We start from the raw sequence: 21,655 nt of genomic DNA on the forward strand, positions 1-21,655 counted from the left end.
GGCGAACTGGCCAAATAGAATTTTTGAAAAATTTGCTCATTTCTCCTCATCACTTGTGTTGATCGATCACCAAAGTGCTTGCGTGCTCGGGCCGAACACATCGGTATGGTCGGGCGATATGGAAGTCAATGGGAGAACCTCAGGCACCCTCTGCTCGGAATATAAGAGGGTGTCTGGTTCACAAAAAAAGGTTAGAAATTGATGGAAAACCCATCAAAATGGTTTGGAAACAGCATTAAGTGAAAGGCTGGATGCGTCTTGGACTCCTATTATCTATGACATACCGTATTTTTTGCCCTATAAGACGAAAGCTGCCGAAGGCCTGGGGCTGCCATTTTTACACTGTTACACCGCCGACCGTAAGCTGCACAGCGCGGCCGTTGTGTGTATCAGGGAGGAAGGGCTGGTGGGCGGCCTTTAGTTTTGTAATGGCAGCGGGGCCCGGTGCAGTCACTGTATTCTATTGCAGCGGGCACCTCTCACTGTACTAATGGTATCTACTGTAACTGCAGGCAAGCAATATTTAACTATAGATATGTCCGATCCAGCAGCCTGTACTTACGATCATAGCAGGCTGGAGGCAGGAGGCTGGGCGGGCGCCGGGCACTGGCAGCGTAACTTCCTACGTCACATGCCTGCTCCGCCCAATTTATGAATGAAGCAGGCGGCGCAGACGCATGACGTAGGAAGTTAAGCTGCCAGTGCCCACCCAACCTCCTGATCGAACATATCTATAGTTAAACATTGCCTGCCTGCAGTTACAGTAGATATCATTAGTACAGTGAGCGGGGCCGGGTGCAATAGAATACAATGACTGCACTGGGCCCCCACTTCCATTTAAAAACTAGTGTAGATGCCAGCCCCCACCCCCTGTATTGGGGGTCATTCACAGTGGCTGACACTGTTATGGGGGATCTGTGGATGTCAAATAGCATAACATGCTATTTATCTGTCATCCACAGATCTCCCCATAGCAGTGTCATGCCATCCACAGATACCCCCATAACAGTTCCATCCACAGACACCCATAACAGTGTTAGCCACAGACCCTCATAACAGTGTCAGTCACAGACCCCCATAACAGTGTCAGCCACAGACCCCCATAACAGTACCAACCACAGACCCCCATAACAGTACCAACCACAGACCCCATAACAGTGCCATCCACAGACCCCCATAACAGTGCCATCCACAGACCCCCATAACAGTGCCATCCACAGACCCCCATAACAGTGCCATCCACAGACCCCCATAACAGTGCCATCCACAGACCCCCATAATAGTGTCATTCATAGGCTACCATTAGTTCAAAGCCCAACAAAAGCACACCTTTTGTTTAAAAAATTTTTTTTTCTTTTTTCCTCCTCAAAAACCTAGGTGCGTCTTATGGGCCGGTCCGTCTTATACGGTACGGGCAAAAAATACGGTACGATAGACAACCACACAAAGGCTATCTGACAAAAGCCAGGTATGTGGAAGCCAACAATCTATCCATGAGACAAATAACACTCAGCATACCTTACAAAAAGTTTTCTAAATGTTCTAACATAATATTTAATAACCTTTCTATACAGTTCTGTCATGTAAAAGCTAATTTGCATAAACATGGGCATATGGGAAAGACAAGCTGAAAAACCATTTGCATGGAAAATTCGCAATCTACACTACTCATGAACAGTGCCATCTATTGGATTAATAGTCTTGTCATAAGACTATGAAACCAATAGATGGCGCTGTTCATGAGTCATAAACTGTCACTGTTCTTCTTGTTGGGGCGCTAGTAAGTGGGGCACACTGCTCAACAGAGTCTACACACCGTGTAGCACTCAGCCTATAATAGCCTGAGCTAACACTGAGGTGTATATAGGATTAGTGTTGATCACGAATATTCGAATTTCGAATTTTAGCGCGAATATAGTTACTTCGAAAATTTGCAAATATTTCGAATATAGTGATATATATTTGTAATTTCGAATATTATTTTTTTTTTTTAAATCAGTACACATGATCCCTCCCTGCTTCTAGCTTGTGGGCCAATGAGAAGGCTGCAGTATATTTGACTATAGGAGTAGTGTTGTTTGCGAATTTTCGTAAAGCAAATTTTTATTGCGAATTTTTTTACAACTATTAGACAAAGAAGATTATAGCACTATATTCGCTAAATTGCTCTATATTCGTAATTTTTTTCGAATATTCGCTATATTGCTATAACTTCGTTTTTTCAAATATTTGTAATATTCTAAAACAAGAATATATAGAAATATAGCGAATATTCGAAAAAAAAAACTAATATAGAGCAATTTAGCTAATATAGTGCTATAATCTTCTTTGTCTAATAGTTGTAATTTTTTTCTCATCTGAAGTTCAGATTGGAAAAAATTTACAACTATAAAAAAAGATTATAGCACTATATTAGCTAAATTGCTCTATATTTGTTTTTTCGAATATTTGCTATATTGCTATATATTCTTGTTTTAGAATATTATGAATATTCAAAAAAATGAAGTTATAGCAAAATAGCGAATATTGTAAAAAAAACGAATATAAAGCAATTTAGCTAATATAGTGCTATAATCTTCAGATGAGAAAAAATTACAGCTATTGGACAAAGAAGATTATAGCACTATATTAGCTAAATTGCTCTATATTCATTTTTTACTCGAATATTCGCTATATTGTTATATTTTCTTGTTTTAGGATATTACGAATATAAAAAAAAAATTGCATTACGAAAATTTGCATATTACACAATCATTACCTTGCTGATTTTTCGAGTAAAAAAATCATAGAATATAACGAATATTCAAATTTGAGAATATTCAACGAATATTCTACAAAATATTTGCAAAATATTGCGAATTCGTATATGACCCCTGCCACTCATCACTATATCGGATTGCTGCTATCATTCACACATCTTCTAGCACTTTATCTGTTGTAATATAAGCTTGCTAGGATAGTCTGAGAAATGTTGCCCTGCTTGTAATGACTCATGAACAGCGCCATCTATTTGTTTCATAGTCTTATGACAAGACTATTAATCCAATAGATGGCACTGTTTATGAGTAGTGTAGATCATGAATATTTATCGCAAATTTTCTTTGCAAAAGGCTGAGTGCTACACGGTGTGTAGACTCTGTTGAACAGGGTGCCCCACTTACTAGCGCCCCAACAAGATTAACAGCGCCAACTATTGGTTTCATAGTCTTATGACAAGACTAATAGTCTTGTCATAAGACTCATAGTCTAATAGTCTTGTTATAAGACTATGAAACCAATAGATGGCGCTGTTTATGACTCATGAACAGCGCCATCTATTGGTTTCATAGTTTTATGACAAGACTATGAATCCAATAGATGGCGCTGTTCATGAGTAGTGTAGATCGTGAATTTTCCATGCAAATGGTTTTTCAGCTCATTTGCATTTCATTCACATATGCCCATGTTTATGCAAATGAGTCTTTACATGACAAAACTGTATAGAAAGGTTATTGAATATTATATTAGGACAATCAGAATTTTTTTTGTCACCCTAATGATATTGATCTAGTTGCACAGGTCAACCCAAGCCATCCAACAGATGTGATGCAACTTTGAGGCTTACTGGCTCTCAGTCAGATGAGAGTTGGTTTGGAATGTCTCATAGTGCACAAGGCTGCCATTATGGGGTATGCTGACTGTTATCTCTCTCATTGATAGTTTGTTGGCTTCCACATACCTGGCTTTTGTCTTATAGCCTTTGTGTGGTTGTCTATTGTATGTCATTGATAATAGGAGTCCAAGACACATCCAGCCATACTCTTAATGCTGTTTCCAAACCATTTTGATGGGGTTTCCATCAATTTCTAACCTTTTTTTTGTAAACCAGACACTCTCTCTTCTTCAGAGCAGGGGGTGACTGGTTTGATGCTCGGGTCTTCCATTGATTTTCATTGTATTAAATTGTACCTGAGCACCCACAGTATTCGTCCAAGCACTGCAATGTGCCGCGCATAGCGATTCTCGAGCCAAACAGCAGTTCGGCCGAGCATGCTCGATCAACACTACTCATCATCATTGCTGCTTGGTGGCTGTTTCTCCTCTTTAGTACTAAGAGTGAAAAGGTTGGTATACCAACCAGTCTAGTGTAGTAAAGTAAACTTCAAAATAGTCATGAGAACTAGATATTTTTAAAAATAACTTTCCAAATATATTTGGTTCTCCTACAAAGCAAGAACAGTACATTTAAAATATTCTTCATGGTCATTTCATATGACTATAAGATGGCCATATTAGTTTGACCATTATACTCAGGCCCTTGATTCAACCGAATTGTACAGTGTTCTTGTTTTCCAGATGTAAAACATGGGTAATTTTAATTTATCTACTATTTACCTTTATTTTAACAAACTCACTTTTTTCCAAAGTCATCAGTAGCCCATTTAGCATTGTCTACCTGAAGAGAGATTTTAGCATTTTCTACAGTTGATGTTGAGATCTATATGAAAAGTACACAAGTTTAGTTAGGATAAACATAGAATCTTCAAGGAATACATCTAGGAGTCATTATGAACTGCAATTCCCATTTACCAAGTAATAATATTATGTATAAATGTGAATGCTCTGAGTTATTATTTACAGAATATGTGTGCTGTGTTTGCCAAAAGAGTTTTTTTTTTATATCTCCCTAAACAAGTGGTCTCCAAACTGTGTCTCTCCAGCTGTTTCAAAACTACAACATGCCTTGATAGTCATTAAAACAGCTGGGGAACTTCATACAGTATTAAAGAGTGCTGGTTTAGACAAAGAGTATGAACAATGATGAACTTCAAGATATGTTTGTTATCATAATCATAAATCTAATTTATACCAAATGCTAAAAAGCTTATCTTACAAGGTGTACCTGATTTTGTAGTTCTTCAATCGTCTTTAAATACTGACTGGTGTCAGGGAGTGTGGTTGGAGCATTGTTTTCATACCACTCATTGATCTTCTTCTCCAGCTGGTTATTATCCTGCTCCAGGGAGTGAACCTTATCAAGGTAAGATTCTAGACGTTCATTCAAATAATGCATGGTTTCCTTTTCATTGGTGCTAAGGAAGCCTTTGGTCTTGCAGCTTCGGTGGTCCTCAGTGTGACCTCTATAACTTTTAGTATCATGAACATATCCATGACTTTGTCCATCAATTAAAGATGAATACTGTTTTTCTTTATGCCCTAGACCTCTGGAAGATTTGAAGTGATCTTGAGAAGAATTGTGGAATCTTTCATGCTGAGATGACTTTGAATAGTGGCACTTGTAACTTTTAACAAAGGAAGCTCCACCACTTCCAATTTCGAATTTGTGGGTAGAGTAGACTCTGCTGGATCCTCCATGATCAGGAAAATAAAAACTTCCATAATTGAACTTATGGGAAGAAGCTGGAGAGTAACATTTCTTAACATTATATCTCATAGTTTTGGTCAAGGTAGACTCTTGTTGACGTGTTAGGGCTGCTTGATTAAACCACAACTGTCCTTTGTAGGTAGAACCCTTTTATATTAAATACAAGGGTGTTATGGATTACTGAGCTATGTTTATAGGCTTTTTACAAGCATTTAACTCCTTTACCTTCTATGGTTCATTGATGATAAAATAATGTTTTCACAGCAAGTGGCTTGTCATACAGTCTGATACATAAACTTATTGAAGGTGTAGATTGTTTTAGTACATTTATTAAATACAATAGTTTATGGATTTTAGGGTTGTGTCAGCATCAGGAAATAAGTCATGCTGGATGTTTACACAAATGTTATTACGATTAGTTCAAATGGTTGCTTTGCCTTCCAATTTTTCTGAGATGTGTATGAAAGCATTAAAAGTTTTTTTAATGTTATTCTTCAGTGCAGGGCTGTATTTACACTTCAAGTTGCCTTGATACCATGACTGGAGAACATCACCATACTGTGACTAGATAACACCAACATCCTTGACTGGATAACAACACTATACCATGACTGGATAACACCATCATACTATGACAGGATGACACCACAATGTCATGACTGTGTAACACCACCATAAAGTTACTAGATAACATCACCATACCATGACTGGATAGCACCACCATACTGTGACAGCATAACACCACCATAGCATGAATGAATAACAGAGATACAGGGAAAAAAGAAGAGGGGATTTAGTCACAGACTCCTTTGGATGTAGAGAGTCTGGGATATCCAGGCAGGGCGCCAAGGAGAAAGGACCATTAGGTTGTGATATTATATATATAGAGTCCTGGATATATTTCGGATGTATTTTTTTATTTTTTATATATATTTTATTAGATTAGATTTGGTTGTTAGGGAGGTGGTAGGCTGCCACAGGTATAATGTCCAGATAGAGTTAATCTAAAGTGGACATGGTACAGGAAGGGAAACACAAGAAAAGAAAAAAACCTGTATACGGCAACAAATGCCTCAGAGGTGATCAGCTGCTTGTAGTTGAATGGTAAAACAAGGGGTAGTCCCATTCACGGTTTTAAAATCGCAATGTTTATGTAACCAGGCAGAGTTACTTTTAGGATTGAAAGTAATAATAGTACATTAAAATAGTACATTAACCACTTCAACCCCGCTAGCTAAAACCCCCTTAATGACCAGGCCACTTTTTACACTTCTGCACTGCACTACTTTCACCGTTTATCGCTCGGTCATGCAACTTACCACCCAAATGAATTTTACCTCCTTTTCTTCTCACTAATAGAGCTTTCATTTGGTGGTATTTCATTGCTGCTGACATTTTAACTTTTTTTGTTATTAATCAAAATGTAACAATTTTGTTGCAAAAAAATGTAATTTTTCACTTTCAGCTGTAAAATTTGGCAAAAAAAACCAACATCCATATATAAATTTTTCGCTAAATTTATTGTTCTACATGTCTTTGATTAAAAAAAAATGTTTGGGCAAAAAAAAAAAAATGGTTTGGGTAAAAGTTATAGCGTTTACAAACTATGGTACAAAAATGTGAATTTCCGCTTTTTGAAGCAGCTCTGACTTTCTGAGCACATGTCATGTTTCCTGAGGTTCTACAATGCCCAAACAGTACAAACACCCCACAAATGACCCCATTTTGGAAAGTAGACACCCTAAGGTATTCGCTGATGGGCATAGTGAGTTCATAGAACTTTTTATTTTTTGTCACAAGTTAGTGGAATATGAGACTTTGTAAGAAAAAAAAAAATCATCATTTTCCGCTAACTTGTGACAGAAAATAAAAAATTCTAGGAACTCGCCATGCCCCTCACGGAATACCTTGGGGTGTCTTCTTTCCAAAATGGGGTCACTTGTGGGGTAGTTATACTGCCCTGGCATTCTAGGGGCCCTAATGTGTGGTAAGTAGTTTGAAATCAAAATGTGTAAAAAATGACCTGTGAAATCCTAAAGGGGCTCTTTGGAATGTGTGCCCCTTTGCCCACCTAGGCGGCAAAAAAGTGTCACACATGTGGTATCGCCATACTCAGGAGAAGTTGGGGAATGTGTTTTGGGGTGTCATTTTACATATACCCATGCTGGGTGAGAGAAATATCTTGGCAAAAGACAACTTTTCCAATTTTTTTATACAAAGTTGGCATTTGACCAAGATATTTATCTCACCCAGCATGGGTATATGTAAAATGGCACCCCAAAACACATTGCCCAACTTCTCCTGAGTACGGCGATACCAGATGTGTGACACTTTTTTGCAGCCTAGATGCGCAAAGCGGCCCAAATTCCTTTTAGGAGGGCATTTTTAGACATTTGGATCCCAGACTTCTTCTCACGCTTAAGGGCCCCTAAAAAGCCAGGGCAGTATAAATACCCCACATGTGACCCCATTTTGGAAAGAAGACACCCCAATGTATTCAATGAGGGGCATGGCGAGTTCATAGAATTTTTTTTTTTTTTGCACAAGTTAGCGGAAATTGATTTATTTATTTTTTCTCACAAAGTCTCCCTTTCCGCTAACTTGGGACAAAAATGTCAATCTTTCATGGACTCAATATGCCCCTCACGGAATACCTTGGGGTGTCTTCTTTCTGAAATGGGGTCACATGTGGGGTATTTATACTGCCCTGGCATTTTAGGGGCCCTAAAGCGTGAGAAGAAGTCTGGAATATAAATGTCTAAAAAATTTTACGCATTTGGATTCCGTGAGGGGTATGGTGAGTTCATGTGAGATTTTATTTTTTGACACAAGTTAGTGGAATATGAGACTTAGTAAGAAAAAAAAGAAAAAAAAAAAAAGAAATTTCCGCTAACTTGGGCCAAAAAAAAATGTCTGAATGGAGCCTTACAGGGGGGTGATCAATGACAGGGGGGTGATCAGGGAGTCTATATGGGGTGATCATCACCCTGTCATTGATCACCCCCCTGTCATTGATCACCCCCCTGTAAGGCTCCATTCAGACGTCCGTATGATTTTTACGGATCCAGGGATACATGGATCGGATCCGCAAAACGCATACGGACATCTGAATGGAGCCTTACAGGGGGGTGATCAATGACAGGGGGGGTGATCAATGACAGGGGGGTGATCAGGGAATCTATATGGGTGATCACCCGCCTGTCATTGATCACCCCCCTGTAAGGCTCCATTCAGACGTCCGTATGTGTTTTGCGGATCCGATCCATGTATCCGTGGATCTGTAAAAATCATACGGACATCTGAATGGAGCCTTACAGGGGGGTGATCAATGACAGGGGGGTGATCAATGACAGGGGGTGATCAGGGAATCTATATGGGTGATCACCCGCCTGTCATTGATCACCCCCCTGTAAGGCTCCATTCAGACGTCCGTATGTGTTTTGCGGATCCGATCCATGTATCCGTGGATCTGTAAAAATCATAAGGACATCTGAATGGAGCCTTACAGGGGGGTGATCAATGACAGGGGGGTGATCAATGACAGGGGGTGATCAGGGAATCTATATGGGTGATCACCCGCCTGTCATTGATCACCCCCCTGTAAGGCTCCATTCAGACGTCCGTATGTGTTTTGCGGATCCGATCCATGTATCCGTGGATCTGTAAAAATCATACGGACATCTGAATGGAGCCTTACAGGGGGGTGATCAATGACAGGGGGTGATCAGGGAATCTATATGGGTGATCACCCGCCTGTCATTGATCACCCCCCTGTAAGGCTCCATTCAGACGTCCGTATGTGTTTTGCGGATCCGATCCATGTATCCGTGGATCCGTAAAAATCATACGGACATCTGAATGGAGCCTTACAGGGGGGTGATCAATGACAGGGGGTGATCAGGGAATCTATATGGGTGATCACCCGCCTGTCATTGATCACCCCCCCTGTAAGGCTCCATTCAGACGTCCGTATGTGTTTTGCAGATCCGATCCATGTATCCGTGGATCCGTAAAAATCATACGGACATCTGAATGGAGCCTTACAGGGGGGCGATCAATGACAGGGGGGTGATCAATGACAGGGGGTGATCAGGGAATCTATATGGGTGATCACCCGCCTGTCATTGATCACCCCCCTGTAAGGCTCCATTCAGACATCCGTATGTGTTTTGCGGATCCGATCCATGTATCCGTAAAAATCATACGGACATCTGAATGGAGCCTTACAGGGGGTGATCAATGACAGGGGGTGATCAGGGAATCTATATGGGTGATCACCCGCCTGTCATTGATCACCCCCCCTGTAAGGCTCCATTCAGACGTCCGTATGTGTTTTGCGGATCCGATCCATGTATCCGTTGATCCGTAAAAATCATACGGACATCTGAATGGAGCCTTACAGGGGGGTGATCAATGACAGGGGGTGATCGGGGAATCTATATGGGTGATCACCCGCCTGTCATTGATCACCCCCCTGTAAGGCTCCATTCAGACGTCCGTATGTGTTTTGCGGATCCGATCCATGTATCCGTGGATCTGTAAAAATCATACGGACATCTGAATGGAGCCTTACAGGGGGGTGATCAATGACAGGGGGGTGATCAATGACAGGGGGTGATCAGGGAATCTATATGGGTGATCACCCGCCTGTCATTGATCACCCCCCTGTAAGTCTCCATTCAGACCTCCGTATGTGTTTTGCGGATCCGATCCATGTTTCCGTGGATCCGTAAAAATCATATGGACGTCTGAACGGAGCCTGACAGGGGGGTGATCAATGACAGGGGGGTGATCAATGACAGGGGGGGTGATCAGGGAGTCTATATGGGGTGATCAGGGGTTCATAAGGGGTTAATAAGTGACAAGGGGGGGGGGTGTAGTGTAGTGTAGTGTTTTGTGGTACTTTACACAGCTACCTGTGTTCTCTGGTGGTCGATCCAAACAAATGGGACCACCAGAGGACCAGGTAGCAGGTATATTAGACGCTGTTATCAAAACAGCGTGTAATATACCTGTTAGGGGTTAAAAAAATCACATCTCCAGCCTGCCAGCGAGCGATCGCCGCTGGCAGGCTGGAGATCCACTTGCTTACCTTCTGTTCCTGTGAGCGCGCGCGCCTGTGTGCGCGCGTTCACAGGAAATCTCGGCCCTCGCGAGATGACGCGTATATGCATCACTCTGCGCAGGGCTGCCGCCTCCGGACCGCACATCTGCGTTAGGCGGTCTGGAGGCGGTTAAAAAGCCCCCGTGAGAACATAGAAAATTTTCAAATAAAAAATTTTCAAATAAAATTTTCAAATAAAAACTCACTTCACCCAGGAGGGGCAGGGTGGGATAAAGCACATAACACCCACTCTGCTTCCTCCTGCGCCTGGGTCGCCTAAAAGATCGTCCGGAAAAAAACGGCAGTCACAGCTGGAACGTCTGGTAAATTTCCTCTTTATCAGCACAGGGTATGGGTAAGGGTGGGCTCAACGCGTTTCGGGGTCACCAAGGATCCCTTTCATCAGGAGCATGAATACATCACATTTGTTTGCAAGCATTTATACCGTAAAAAGAGCGCCAAAAAGCTGTGGGAAAGGCGTCAAAAAGCAGGGGGAGGAAGTGATGTCACTTCCGGTATGCATTCCAGAGTGGAGCGCATGTTGGCCGGCTTAGATTTTGAGTGAGTTCCGGTTTGCGTTCCAGCGTGGAACGCACCGGAACCTGGATAGTGAGGTGTCTGGCGCTGGAAGGGAAGTGACGTCATTTTAAGACTGTGCTCCAGCTTGGAGCGCTTGGTATTGAGTTCCGGTATGCGTTCCACGGTGGAACGCATCGTAACATGTACGAATCGAATACAAATTAGTACAATTTCTGAAATGGTGTGGGTGAGTTATCTGAAGTGGTGATAGGGGGCATATGTAGTGATCACAGTACATGGTGTTGGTTGGATTTCGGCTGTGTTTCTGTATATATGGGCACGGAGGGCAGGGAAGGGAAGGGGGAGGAGTGGGTATGATTTTGCACAGATGGATTAATTCAGAGAATAAGGGGATACAGCAAATAAAAAATGACACAAAAAAGTCACATATATATAGTCATCACTATCCTTGAACCGGGAGTGTTTTTTTGGCAACAAAATAAATAAATACCGTGTTTTTAAATATATAATAAAATATGTGGCATCTCCTTAGTATACAGGTCCTTCTAAAAAAATTAGCATATTGTGATAAAGTTCATTATTTTCTGTAATGTACTGATAAACATTAGACTTTCCATATATTTTAGATTCATTACACACCAACTGAAGTAGTTCAAGCCTTTTATTGTTTTAATATTGATGATTTTGGCATACAGCTCATGAAAACCCAAATTTCCTATCTAAAAAAATTAGCATATTTCATCCGACCAATAAAAGAAAAGTGTTTTTAATACAAAAAAAGTCAACCTTCAAATAATTATGTTCAGTTATGCACTCAATACTTGGTCGGGAATCCTTTTGCAGAAATGACTGCTTCAATGCGGCGTGGCATGGAGGCAATCAGCCTGTGGCACTGCTGAGGTGTTATGGAGGCCCAGGATGCTTCGATAGCGGCCTTAAGCTCATCCAGAGTGTTGGGTCTTGCGTCTCTCAACTTTCTCTTCCCAATATCCCACAGATTCTCTATGGGGTTCAGGTCAGGAGAGTTGGCAGGCCAATTGAGCACAGTAATACCATGGTCAGTAAACCATTTACCAGTGGTTTTGGCACTGTGAGCAGGTGCCAGGTCGTGCTGAAAAGTGAAATCTTCATCTCCATAAAGCTTTTCAGCAGATGGAAGCATGAAGTGCTCCAAAATCTCCTGATAGCTAGCTGCATTGACCCTGCCCTTGATAAAACACAGTGGACCAACACCAGCAGCTGACATGGCACCCCAGACCATCACTGACTGTGGGTACTTGACAATGGACTTCAGGAATTTTGGCATTTCCCTCTCCCCAGTCTTCCTCCAGACTCTGGCACCTTGATTTCCGAATGACATGCAAAATTTGCTTTCATCCGAAAAAAGTACTTTGGACCACTGAGCAACAGTCCAGTCCTGGTTCAAAAGTGGCTTGACCTGGGGAATGCGGCACCTGTAGCCTATTTCCTGCACACGCCTGTACACGGTGGCTCTGGATGTTTCTACTCCAGACTCAGTCCACTGCTTCCGCAGGTCCCCCAAGGTCTGGAATCGGTCCTTCTCCACAATCTTCCTCAGGGTCCGGTCACCTCTTCTCGTTGTGCAGCGTTTTCTGCCACACTTTTTCCTTCCCACAGACTTCCCACTGAGGTGCCTTCATACAGCACTCTGGGAACAGCCTATTCGTTCAGAAATTTATTTGTGTCTTACCCTCTTGCTTGAGGGTGTCAATGATGGCCTTCTGGACAGCAGTCAGGTCGGCAGTCTTACCCATGATTGCGGTTTTGAGTAATGAACCAGGCTGGGAGTTTTTAAAAGCCTCAGGAATTTTTTGCAGGTGTTTAGAGTTAATTAGTTGATTCAGATGATTAGGTTAATAGCTCGTTTAGAGAACCTTTTCATGATATGCTAATTTTTTTAGATAGGAATTTGGGGTTTTCATGAGCTGTATGCCAAAATCATCAATATTAAAACAATAAAAGGCTTGAACTACTTCAGTTGGTGTGTAATGAATCTAAAATATATGAAAGTCTAATGTTTATCAGTACATTACAGAAAATAATGAACTTTATCACAATATGCTAATTTTTTTAGAAGGACCTGTATATGTAGCCCATGTACCTGTAAAGTGTGGAGGACAGGATAAGGAAAGTTGCATGGATTATGCAGATATTGTGCAGGAATTGTGGAAAAATAAAATGCTAACTGTATGTATAGAAGGCGAAACAAAAAATAAAAAATAAGAATGGCGATAAAATACATAAGCAGAAAAAATAAAATAGAATAAGATGAATATAAGTCGGACTGTGTGTGAGTCTCTCTAAAAACATGACCATGTTCTTAAATCTAAAAGAACACGTATGTATACATATAAAGGGATAAAACCTGAGCGTTTAGTCGTGTGGAGCTCGATAAAAAATGGAAAAGATTATATTGCAAATGGTGCACTATAAGGTTAAATGTTTTAGTATATACGATGCTTAAAAAATACATACGGAAATATATGGCAAAAATATATGGCAAAAGTAGAAAGGTCTTTTGATAGAGGATGTTTTTGTATGTGTGTGTAAAGCTAGTGCATATTGACGGTATGGTGATACATATAGCTTTTTTAGCCTGTTTTTTTCCAACGTCCCTTCCTCCCTACCTATTTACCCCCCACCAGCGACACGCGATACAGATAGATCCTCTAGAATACCCACCAACTCCCCACCCAACACCCTGCCCACCCCATCTACTGCCGAACACCCCACCGATTCCTCTGTCTCACCAAATCCTAACCAACCAGTGGATTGTAATCTGTCTAGCTCTATTTTGAACACAACGACCCATTCCCTTTCCAGTACACCATCAGATACTTTTTTAGCCTTGCCCTCCAATCTATCAGGAAGTCCTCTTTTAGGAACCCTTTCCCCGGGACCACAAGTAACACCATCTTCCACACCAACCCAGAAAGTAATCTCGAGCATACAACTGCTGAGCCCCTTTTTCACCCCCACTAACCACACCCCCAACCCGAGCCCCCGTATACAGAATCGGAGAATCACACAATTCTTCAGCCCACTACCAACAACATAAAAGACCAATAAAAGAACAAGAGGATGTAGAGGAGGCAGATATAGACACACCAAAAACCAAAAAACCAAAGTGTGAGTCATGTTTTTAGAGAGACTCACACACAGTCCGACTTTTATTCATCTTATTCTATTTTTTTTTTCCTGCTTATGTATTTTATCACCATTCTTATTTTTTATTTTTTGTTTAACCTTCTATACATACAGTTAGCTTTTTATTTTTCCACAATTCCTTCACAATTTCTGTATAATCCATGCAACTTTCCTTATCCTGTCCTCCACACTTTGCACACCTTGTTGTGCAGCCTGCACAGTCTCACAGAGCCAGCGCGCAGGAGAGGTCCAATGAGGACAGCGATGCTGACGAGCTGCAAGGTAAAGGGACTCTCCCTATAACCCGGCACTATTTAAAACATGCCCTGTGTAAAGCCATGGAACCGATCCTCAGCAAAATCGCTGCTATGCGCCAAGACATGAGGCAAGTTGGGGACAGGGTGTAGGCACTTGAGACTCACCAGGCCATGGTCCTAGAGCACCAGAAAGCTACATGCAGCTCCTTTCAAAAGTGCAGCGCTCACCTTAATGAACTGCATAATGCCCTGGAGGACCAGGAAAACAGGGGGCACCGCAACAATCTCCGCATACGAGGGATCCCTGAAACAGTAGCCCCAGGAGATGTTCCAGCTGCAGTTAAACATCTTTGTATCTCACTCCTGGGCCCAAACTTTGCTCCTGACATAATACTGGAGAGAGCCCATAGGGCACTACGCCCCAAACCTAAACCAGAAGACCCTCCTACGGATGTAATCTGCAAATTTCTCAATTTCCAAGTCAAGGTTGCTGTGCAAGAAGCGGCAAGGAACCGTCCGGAAATTATATTTGAAGGGGCACAAATATCCATCTATCAAGATTTAGCCCCTTCCACGCTTAGAAAGCGCAGGATCCTGAAACCCCTGACAGAATGGCTGCGCTCTAACAAGATCCAATATAAATGGAACTTTCCGTTTGGCTTATCTTTTTCCCAGGGAGGACGTCGCTTTAATATCCTGTCACATTCTGATTTGGATGAAATGTATGATGTCCTGCAAATTCCTCCTTTCCAGATTGAGAATTCGGACCTGTTCCAGGACATTGCGGCTCTTCCAGAAGTCCCCTCCATCACACCCTTTACCATGATGCAAACCCCTAAAGCCCACAAAGCTGGTAAAAGAGGAAGACAACTGACCCCAATGAAACCCTGCTCACCAAAATTAAAAAACTTGAGACCCTACACAAACGTTCTTTAGCTGATTTGCATCGTCAGGACCTTTCTAGTCTTAGAGCGGAACTGAAAGCTTTATTGGAAGCTAAATCCGCTAAATACTACCTGAACTCACAGCATAAATTCTATGCTCACGGAGATAAGACTACTAAATTCCTGATGAATAGAATTAAGGCGAGAAGAGATAGCAACTATATACACCAGCTAGCCTCATCCAAGGGAGAGATACTTTTTTCTACAAATCAAATAGCCAATTAATTTAGAGTTTTTTATGAGGAGCTATACAACATCCCTCCACCCCCATCCTCTGATTCTCATCAGTCTTTAATTTCCTCCTTCCTGGAGGCCAACACTCTCCCCACGCTTACTGAACCTCAGAAGATTTCTCTTGCAGCACCCTTCTCTATTGAGGAGTAGAGTTGAGCGAACACCTGGATGTTCGGGTTCGAGAAGTTCGGCCGAACATCCCGGAAATGTTCGGGTTCGGGATCCGAACCCGATCCGAACTTCGTCCCGAACCCGAACCCCATTGAAGTCAATGGGGACCCGAACTTTTCGGCACTAAAAAGGCTGTAAAACAGCCCAGGAAAGAGCTAGAGGGCTGCAAAAGGCAGCAACATGTAGGTAAATCCCCTGCAAACAAATGTGGATAGGGAAATGAATTAAAATAAAAATTAAATAAATAAAAATTAACCAAAATCAATTGGAGAGAGGTTCCATAGCAGAGAATCTGGCTTCCCGTCACCCACCACTGGAACAGTCCATTCTCAGATATTTAGGCCCCGGCACCCAGGCAGAGGAGAGAGGTCCCGTAACAGAGAATCTGTCTTCATGTCAGCAGAGAATTAGTCTGCATGTCATAGCAGAGAATGAGGCTTCACGTCAGCCACCACTGCAACAGTCCATTGGCATATATTTAGGCCCAGCACACACACAGGCAGAGGAGAGAGGTCCCGTAACAGAGAATCTGGCTTCATGTCAGCAGAGAATCAGTCTGCATGTCATAGCAGAGAATGAGGCTTCACGTCACCCACCACTGCAACAGTCCATTGGCATATATTTAGGCCTAGCACACAGGCAGAGCAGAGAGGTCCCGTAACAGACAATCTGGCTTCATGTCAGCAGAGAATCAGTCTGCATGTCATAGCAGAGAATGAGGCTTCACGTCACCCACCACTGCAACAGTCCATTGGCATATATTTAGGCCTAGCACACAGGCAGAGCAGAGAGGTCCCGTAACAGACAATCTGGCTTCATGTCAGCAGAGAATCAGTCTGCATGTCATAGCAGAGAATGAGGCTTCACGTCAGCCACCACTGCAACAGTCCATTGGCATATATTTAGGCCTAGCACACAGGCAGAGCAGAGAGGTCCCGTAACAGACAATCTGGCTTCATGTCAGCAGAGAATCAGTCTGCATGTCATAGCAGAGAATCAGGCTTCACGTCAGCCACCACTGCAACAGTCCATTGTCATAAATTTAGGCCCAGCACCCAGGCAGAGGAGAGAGGTCCCGTAACAGACAATCTGGCTTCATGTCAGCAGAGAATTAGTCTGCATGTCATAGCAGAGAATCAGGCTTCATGTCAGCCACCACTGCAACAGTCCATTGGCATATATTTAGGCCCAGCACCCAGGCAGAGGAGGGAGGTCCCGTAACAGAGAATCTGTCTTCATGTCAGCAGAGAATCAGTCTGCATGTCATAGCAGAGAATGAGGCTTCACGTCAGCCACCACTGCAACAGTCCATTGGCATATATTTAGGCCTAGCACACAGGCAGAGGAGAGGTTCATTCAACTTTGGGTAGCCTCGCAATATAATGGTAAAATGAAAATAAAAATAGGATTGAATGAGGAAGTGCCCTGGAGTCCAATAATATATGGTTATGGGGAGGTAGTTAATGTCTAATCTGGACAAGGGACGGACAGGACCTGTGGGATCCATGCCTGGTTCATTTTTATGAACGTCAGCTTGTCCACATTGGCTGTAGACAGGCGGCTGCGTTTGTCTGTAATGACGCCCCCTGCCGTGCTGAATACACGTTCAGACAAAACGCTGGCTGCCGGGCAGGCCAGCACCTCCAAGGCATAAAAGGCTAGCTCTGGCCACGTGGACAATTTAGAGACCCAGAAGTTGAATGGGGCCGAACCATCAGTCAGTACGTGGAGGGGTGTGCACACGTACTGTTCCACCATGTTAGTGAAATGTTGCCTCCTGCTAACACGTTGCGTATCAGGTGGTGGTGCAGTTAGCTGTGGCGTGTTGACAAAAGTTTTCCACATCTCTGCCATGCTAACCCTGCCCTCAGAGGAGCTGGCCGTGACACAGCTGCCTTGGCGACCTCTTGCTCCTCCTCTGCCTTGGCCTTGGGCTTCCACTTGTTCCCCTGTGACATTTGGGAATGCTCTCAGTAGCGCGTCTACCAACGTGCGCTTGTACTCGCGCATCTTCTTATCACGCTCCAGTGCAGGAAGTAAGGTGGGCACATTGTCTTTGTAGCGTGGATCCAGCAGGGTGGCAACCCAGTAGTCCGCACAGGTTAAAATGTGGGCAACTCTGCTGTCGTTGCGCAGGCACTGCAGCATGTAGTCGCTCATGTGTGCCAGGCTGCCCAGGGGTAAGGACAAGCTGTCCTCTGTGGGAGGCGTATCGTCATCGTCCTGCCTTTCCCCCCAGCCACGCACCAGTGATGGACCCGAGCTGCGTTGGGTGCCACCCCGCTGTGACCATGCTTCATCCTCATCCTCCTCCACCTCCTCCTCATCCTCGTCCTCCTCGTCCTCCAGTAGTGGGCCCTGGCTGGCCACATTTGTACCTGGCCTCTGCTGTTGCCAAAAACCTCCCTCTGAGTCACTTCGAAGAGACTGGCCTGAAAGTGCTAAAAATGACCCCTCTTCCTCCTCCTCCTCCTCCTCCTCCTGGGCCACCTCCTCTTCCATCATCGCCCTAAGTGTTTTCTCAAGGAGACATAGAAGTGGTATTGTAACGCTGATAACGGTGTCATCGCCACTGGCCATGTTGGTGGAGTACTCGAAACAGCGCAACAGGGCACACAGGTCTCGCATGGAGGCCCAGTCATTGGTGGTGAAGTGGTGCTGTTCTGTAGTGCGACTGACCCGTGCGTGCTGCAGCTGAAACTCCACTATGGCCTGCTGCTGCTCGCACAGTCTGTCCAGCATGTGCAAGGTGGAGTTCCACCTGGTGGGCACGTCGCATATGAGGCGGTGAGCGGGAAGGCCGAAGTTACGCTGTAGCGCAGACAGGCGAGCAGCAGCAGGATGTGAACGCCGGAAGCGCGAACAGACGGCCCGCACTTTATGCAGCAGCTCTGACATGTCGGGGTAGTTGTGAATGAACTTCTGCACCACCAAATTCAGCACATGCGCCAAGCAAGGGATGTGCGTCAAATTGGCTAGTCCCAGAGCTGCAACGAGATTTCGCCCATTATCACACACCACCAGGCCGGGCTTGAGGCTCACCGGCAGCAACCACTCGTCGGTCTGTTGTTCTATACCCCGCCACAACTCCTGTGCGGTGTGGGGCCTGTCCCCCAAACATATGAGTTTCAGAATGGCCTGCTGACGTTTACCCCGGGCTGTGCTGAAGTTGGTGGTGAAGGTGTGTGGCTGACTGGATGAGCAGGTGGAAGAAGAGGAGGAGGAAGCCGAGAAGGAGGAGGTGGCAACAGGAGGCAAAGAATGTTGCCCTGCGATCCTTGGCGGCGGAAGGACGTGCGCCAAACAGCTCTCCGCCTGGGGCCCAGCTGCCACTACATTTACCCAGTGTGCAGTTAGGGAGATATAGCGTCCCTGGCCGTGCTTACTGGTCCACGTATCTGTGGTTAGGTGGACCTTGCCACAGATGGCGTTGCGCAGTGCACACTTGATTTTATCGGATACTTGGTTGTGCAGGGAAGGCACGGCTCTCTTGGAGAAGTAGTGCCGGCTGGGAACAACATACTGTGGGACAGCAAGCGACATGAGCTGTTTGAAGCTGTCTGTGTCCACCAGCCTAAATGACAGCATTTCATAGGCCAGTAGTTTAGAAATGCTGGCATTCAGGGCCAGGGATCGAGGGTGGCTAGGTGGGAATTTACGCTTTCTATCAAATGTTTGTGAGATGGAGAGCTGAACGCTGGCGTGTGACATGGTTGAGACGCTTGGTGACGGAGGTGGTGGTGGTGGTGTTGGTGGTACATCCCCTGTTTGCTGGGCGGCAGGTGCCAACGTTCCTCCAGAGGCGAAGGAAGAGGCCGAGGCGGCAGCAGCAGAATAGGCCGAGGCGGCAGCAGCAGAAGAGGTAGCAGGGGGAGCCTGAGTGACTTCCTTGGTTTTAAGGTGTTTACTCCACTGCAGTTCATGCTTTGCATGCAGGTGCCTGGTCATGCAGGTTGTGCTCAGGTTCAGAACGTTAATGCCTCGCTTCAGGCTCTGATGGCACAGCGTGCAAACCACTCGGGTCTTGTCGTCAGCACATTGTTTGAAGAAGTGCCATGCCAGGGAACTCCTTGAAGCTGCCTTTGGGGTGCTCGGTCCCAGATGGCGGCGGTCAGTAGCAGGCGGAGTCTCTTGGCGGCGGGTGTTCTGCTTTTTCCCACTGCTCCCTCTTTTGCTACGCTGTTGGCTCGGTCTCACCACTGCCTCTTCCTCCGAACTGTGAAAGTCAGTGGCACGACCTTCATTCCATGTGGGGTCTAGGACCTCATCGTCCCCTGCATCGTCTTCCACCCAGTCTTGATCCCTGACCTCCTGTTCAGTCTGCACACTGCAGAAAGACGCAGCAGTTGGCACCTGTGTTTCGTCATCATCAGAGACATGCTGAGGTGGTATTCCCATGTCCTCATCATCAGGAAACATAAGTGGTTGTGCGTCAGTGCATTCTATGTCTTTCACCGCTGGGGAAGGGCTAGGTGGATGCCCTTGGGAAACCCTGCCAGCGGAGTCTTCAAACAGCATAAGAGACTGCTGCATAACTTGAGGCTGAGACAGTTTCCCTGGTATGCATGGGGGTGATGTGACAGACTGATGGGGTTGGTTTTCAGGCGCCATCTGTGCGCTTTCTGCAGAAGACTGGGTGGGAGATAATGTGAACGTGCTGGATCCACTGTCGGCCACCCAATTGACTAATGCCTGTACCTGCTCAGGCCTTACCATCCTTAGAACGGCATTGGGCCCCACCATATATCGCTGTAAATTCTGGCGGCTACTGGGACCTGAGGTAGTTGGTACACTAGGACGTGTGGATGTGGCAGAACGGCCACGTCCTCTCCCAGCACCAGAGGGTCCACTAACACCACCACGACCATGTCCACGTCCGCGTCCCTTACTAGATGTTTTTCTCATTGTTATGGTTCACCACAACAACAAATATATTATTTGGCCCAATGTATTGTATTCAAATTCAGCGGGATATAAATTTGAGGCCTAGTATTTAGGCGCTGGGTGACCGGTATGGATTTAGTGACAGAATTAGACTTGGAAATGCACAGAAGCGTGTGTGTGAAGTTATTCTGAATGACCCTATGTGCACCTTCAATATGATCTACCCTTTTAGGGATAGATTTCAAATAGCTCTGATATAGCAGAAACGACTAAATTATGAAATTGCTAAATTGGGAATTGTATTTCAACCCAGAACAAGAAATGTGCTTGAACGGACACTAAATAACTCGCCCAGCTACAGCACTAGGGACAGATTTAGCGGGATATAAATTTGAGGCCTAGTATTTAGGCGCTGGGTGACAGGTATGGGTTTAGTGCCAGAATTAGACTTGGAAATACACAGTAGCGGGTGTGTGTGAAGTTATTCTGAATGACCCAATGTGCACCTTGAATATTATATACCCTTTTAGGGATAGATTTCAAATAGCTCTGATATAGCAGAAACCACTAAATTATGAAATTGCTAAATTGGGAATTGTATTTCAACCCAGAACAAGAAATGTGCTTGAACGGACACTAAATAACTCGCCCAGCTACAGCACTAAGGACAGATTTAGCGGGATATAAATTTGAGGCCTAGTATTTAGGCGCTGGGTGACAGGTATGGGTTTAGTGCCAGAATTAGACTTGGAAATACACAGTAGCGGGTGTGTGTGAAGTTATTCTGAATGACCCAATGTGCACCTTGAATATTATATACCCTTTTAGGGATAGATTTCAAATAGCTCTGATATAGCAGAAACCACTAAATTATGAAATTGCTAAATTGGGAATTGTATTTCAACCCAGAACAAGAAATGTGCTTGAACGGACACTAAATAACTCGCCCAGCTACAGCACTAAGGACAGATTTAGCGGGATATAAATT

The 21,655-nt window shown here is 44.2% G+C and overlaps 1 protein-coding gene across 1 annotated transcript in view; it reads right to left on the bottom strand.

The window, feature by feature from the left end:
* The window catches only part of LOC122942028 (keratin, type I cytoskeletal 19-like), a 72,458-nt gene extending 67,024 nt beyond the window's left edge, over positions 1–5,434 (bottom strand). Inside the window, exons 1-2 of the mRNA XM_044299523.1 lie at positions 4,883–5,434; positions 4,395–4,477 (exon numbers count right to left, since the gene is read on the bottom strand). Coding sequence (XP_044155458.1) covers positions 4,395–4,477; positions 4,883–5,434 — 635 coding nt within the window. The remainder of the gene's footprint in view (positions 1–4,394; positions 4,478–4,882) is intronic.
* Between the last annotated feature and the right edge of the window lie 16,221 nt (positions 5,435–21,655).

The sequence above is a fragment of the Bufo gargarizans genome, chromosome 6, assembly GCF_014858855.1.
Source record: "Bufo gargarizans isolate SCDJY-AF-19 chromosome 6, ASM1485885v1, whole genome shotgun sequence".
Taxonomy (NCBI): domain Eukaryota; kingdom Metazoa; phylum Chordata; class Amphibia; order Anura; family Bufonidae; genus Bufo; species Bufo gargarizans.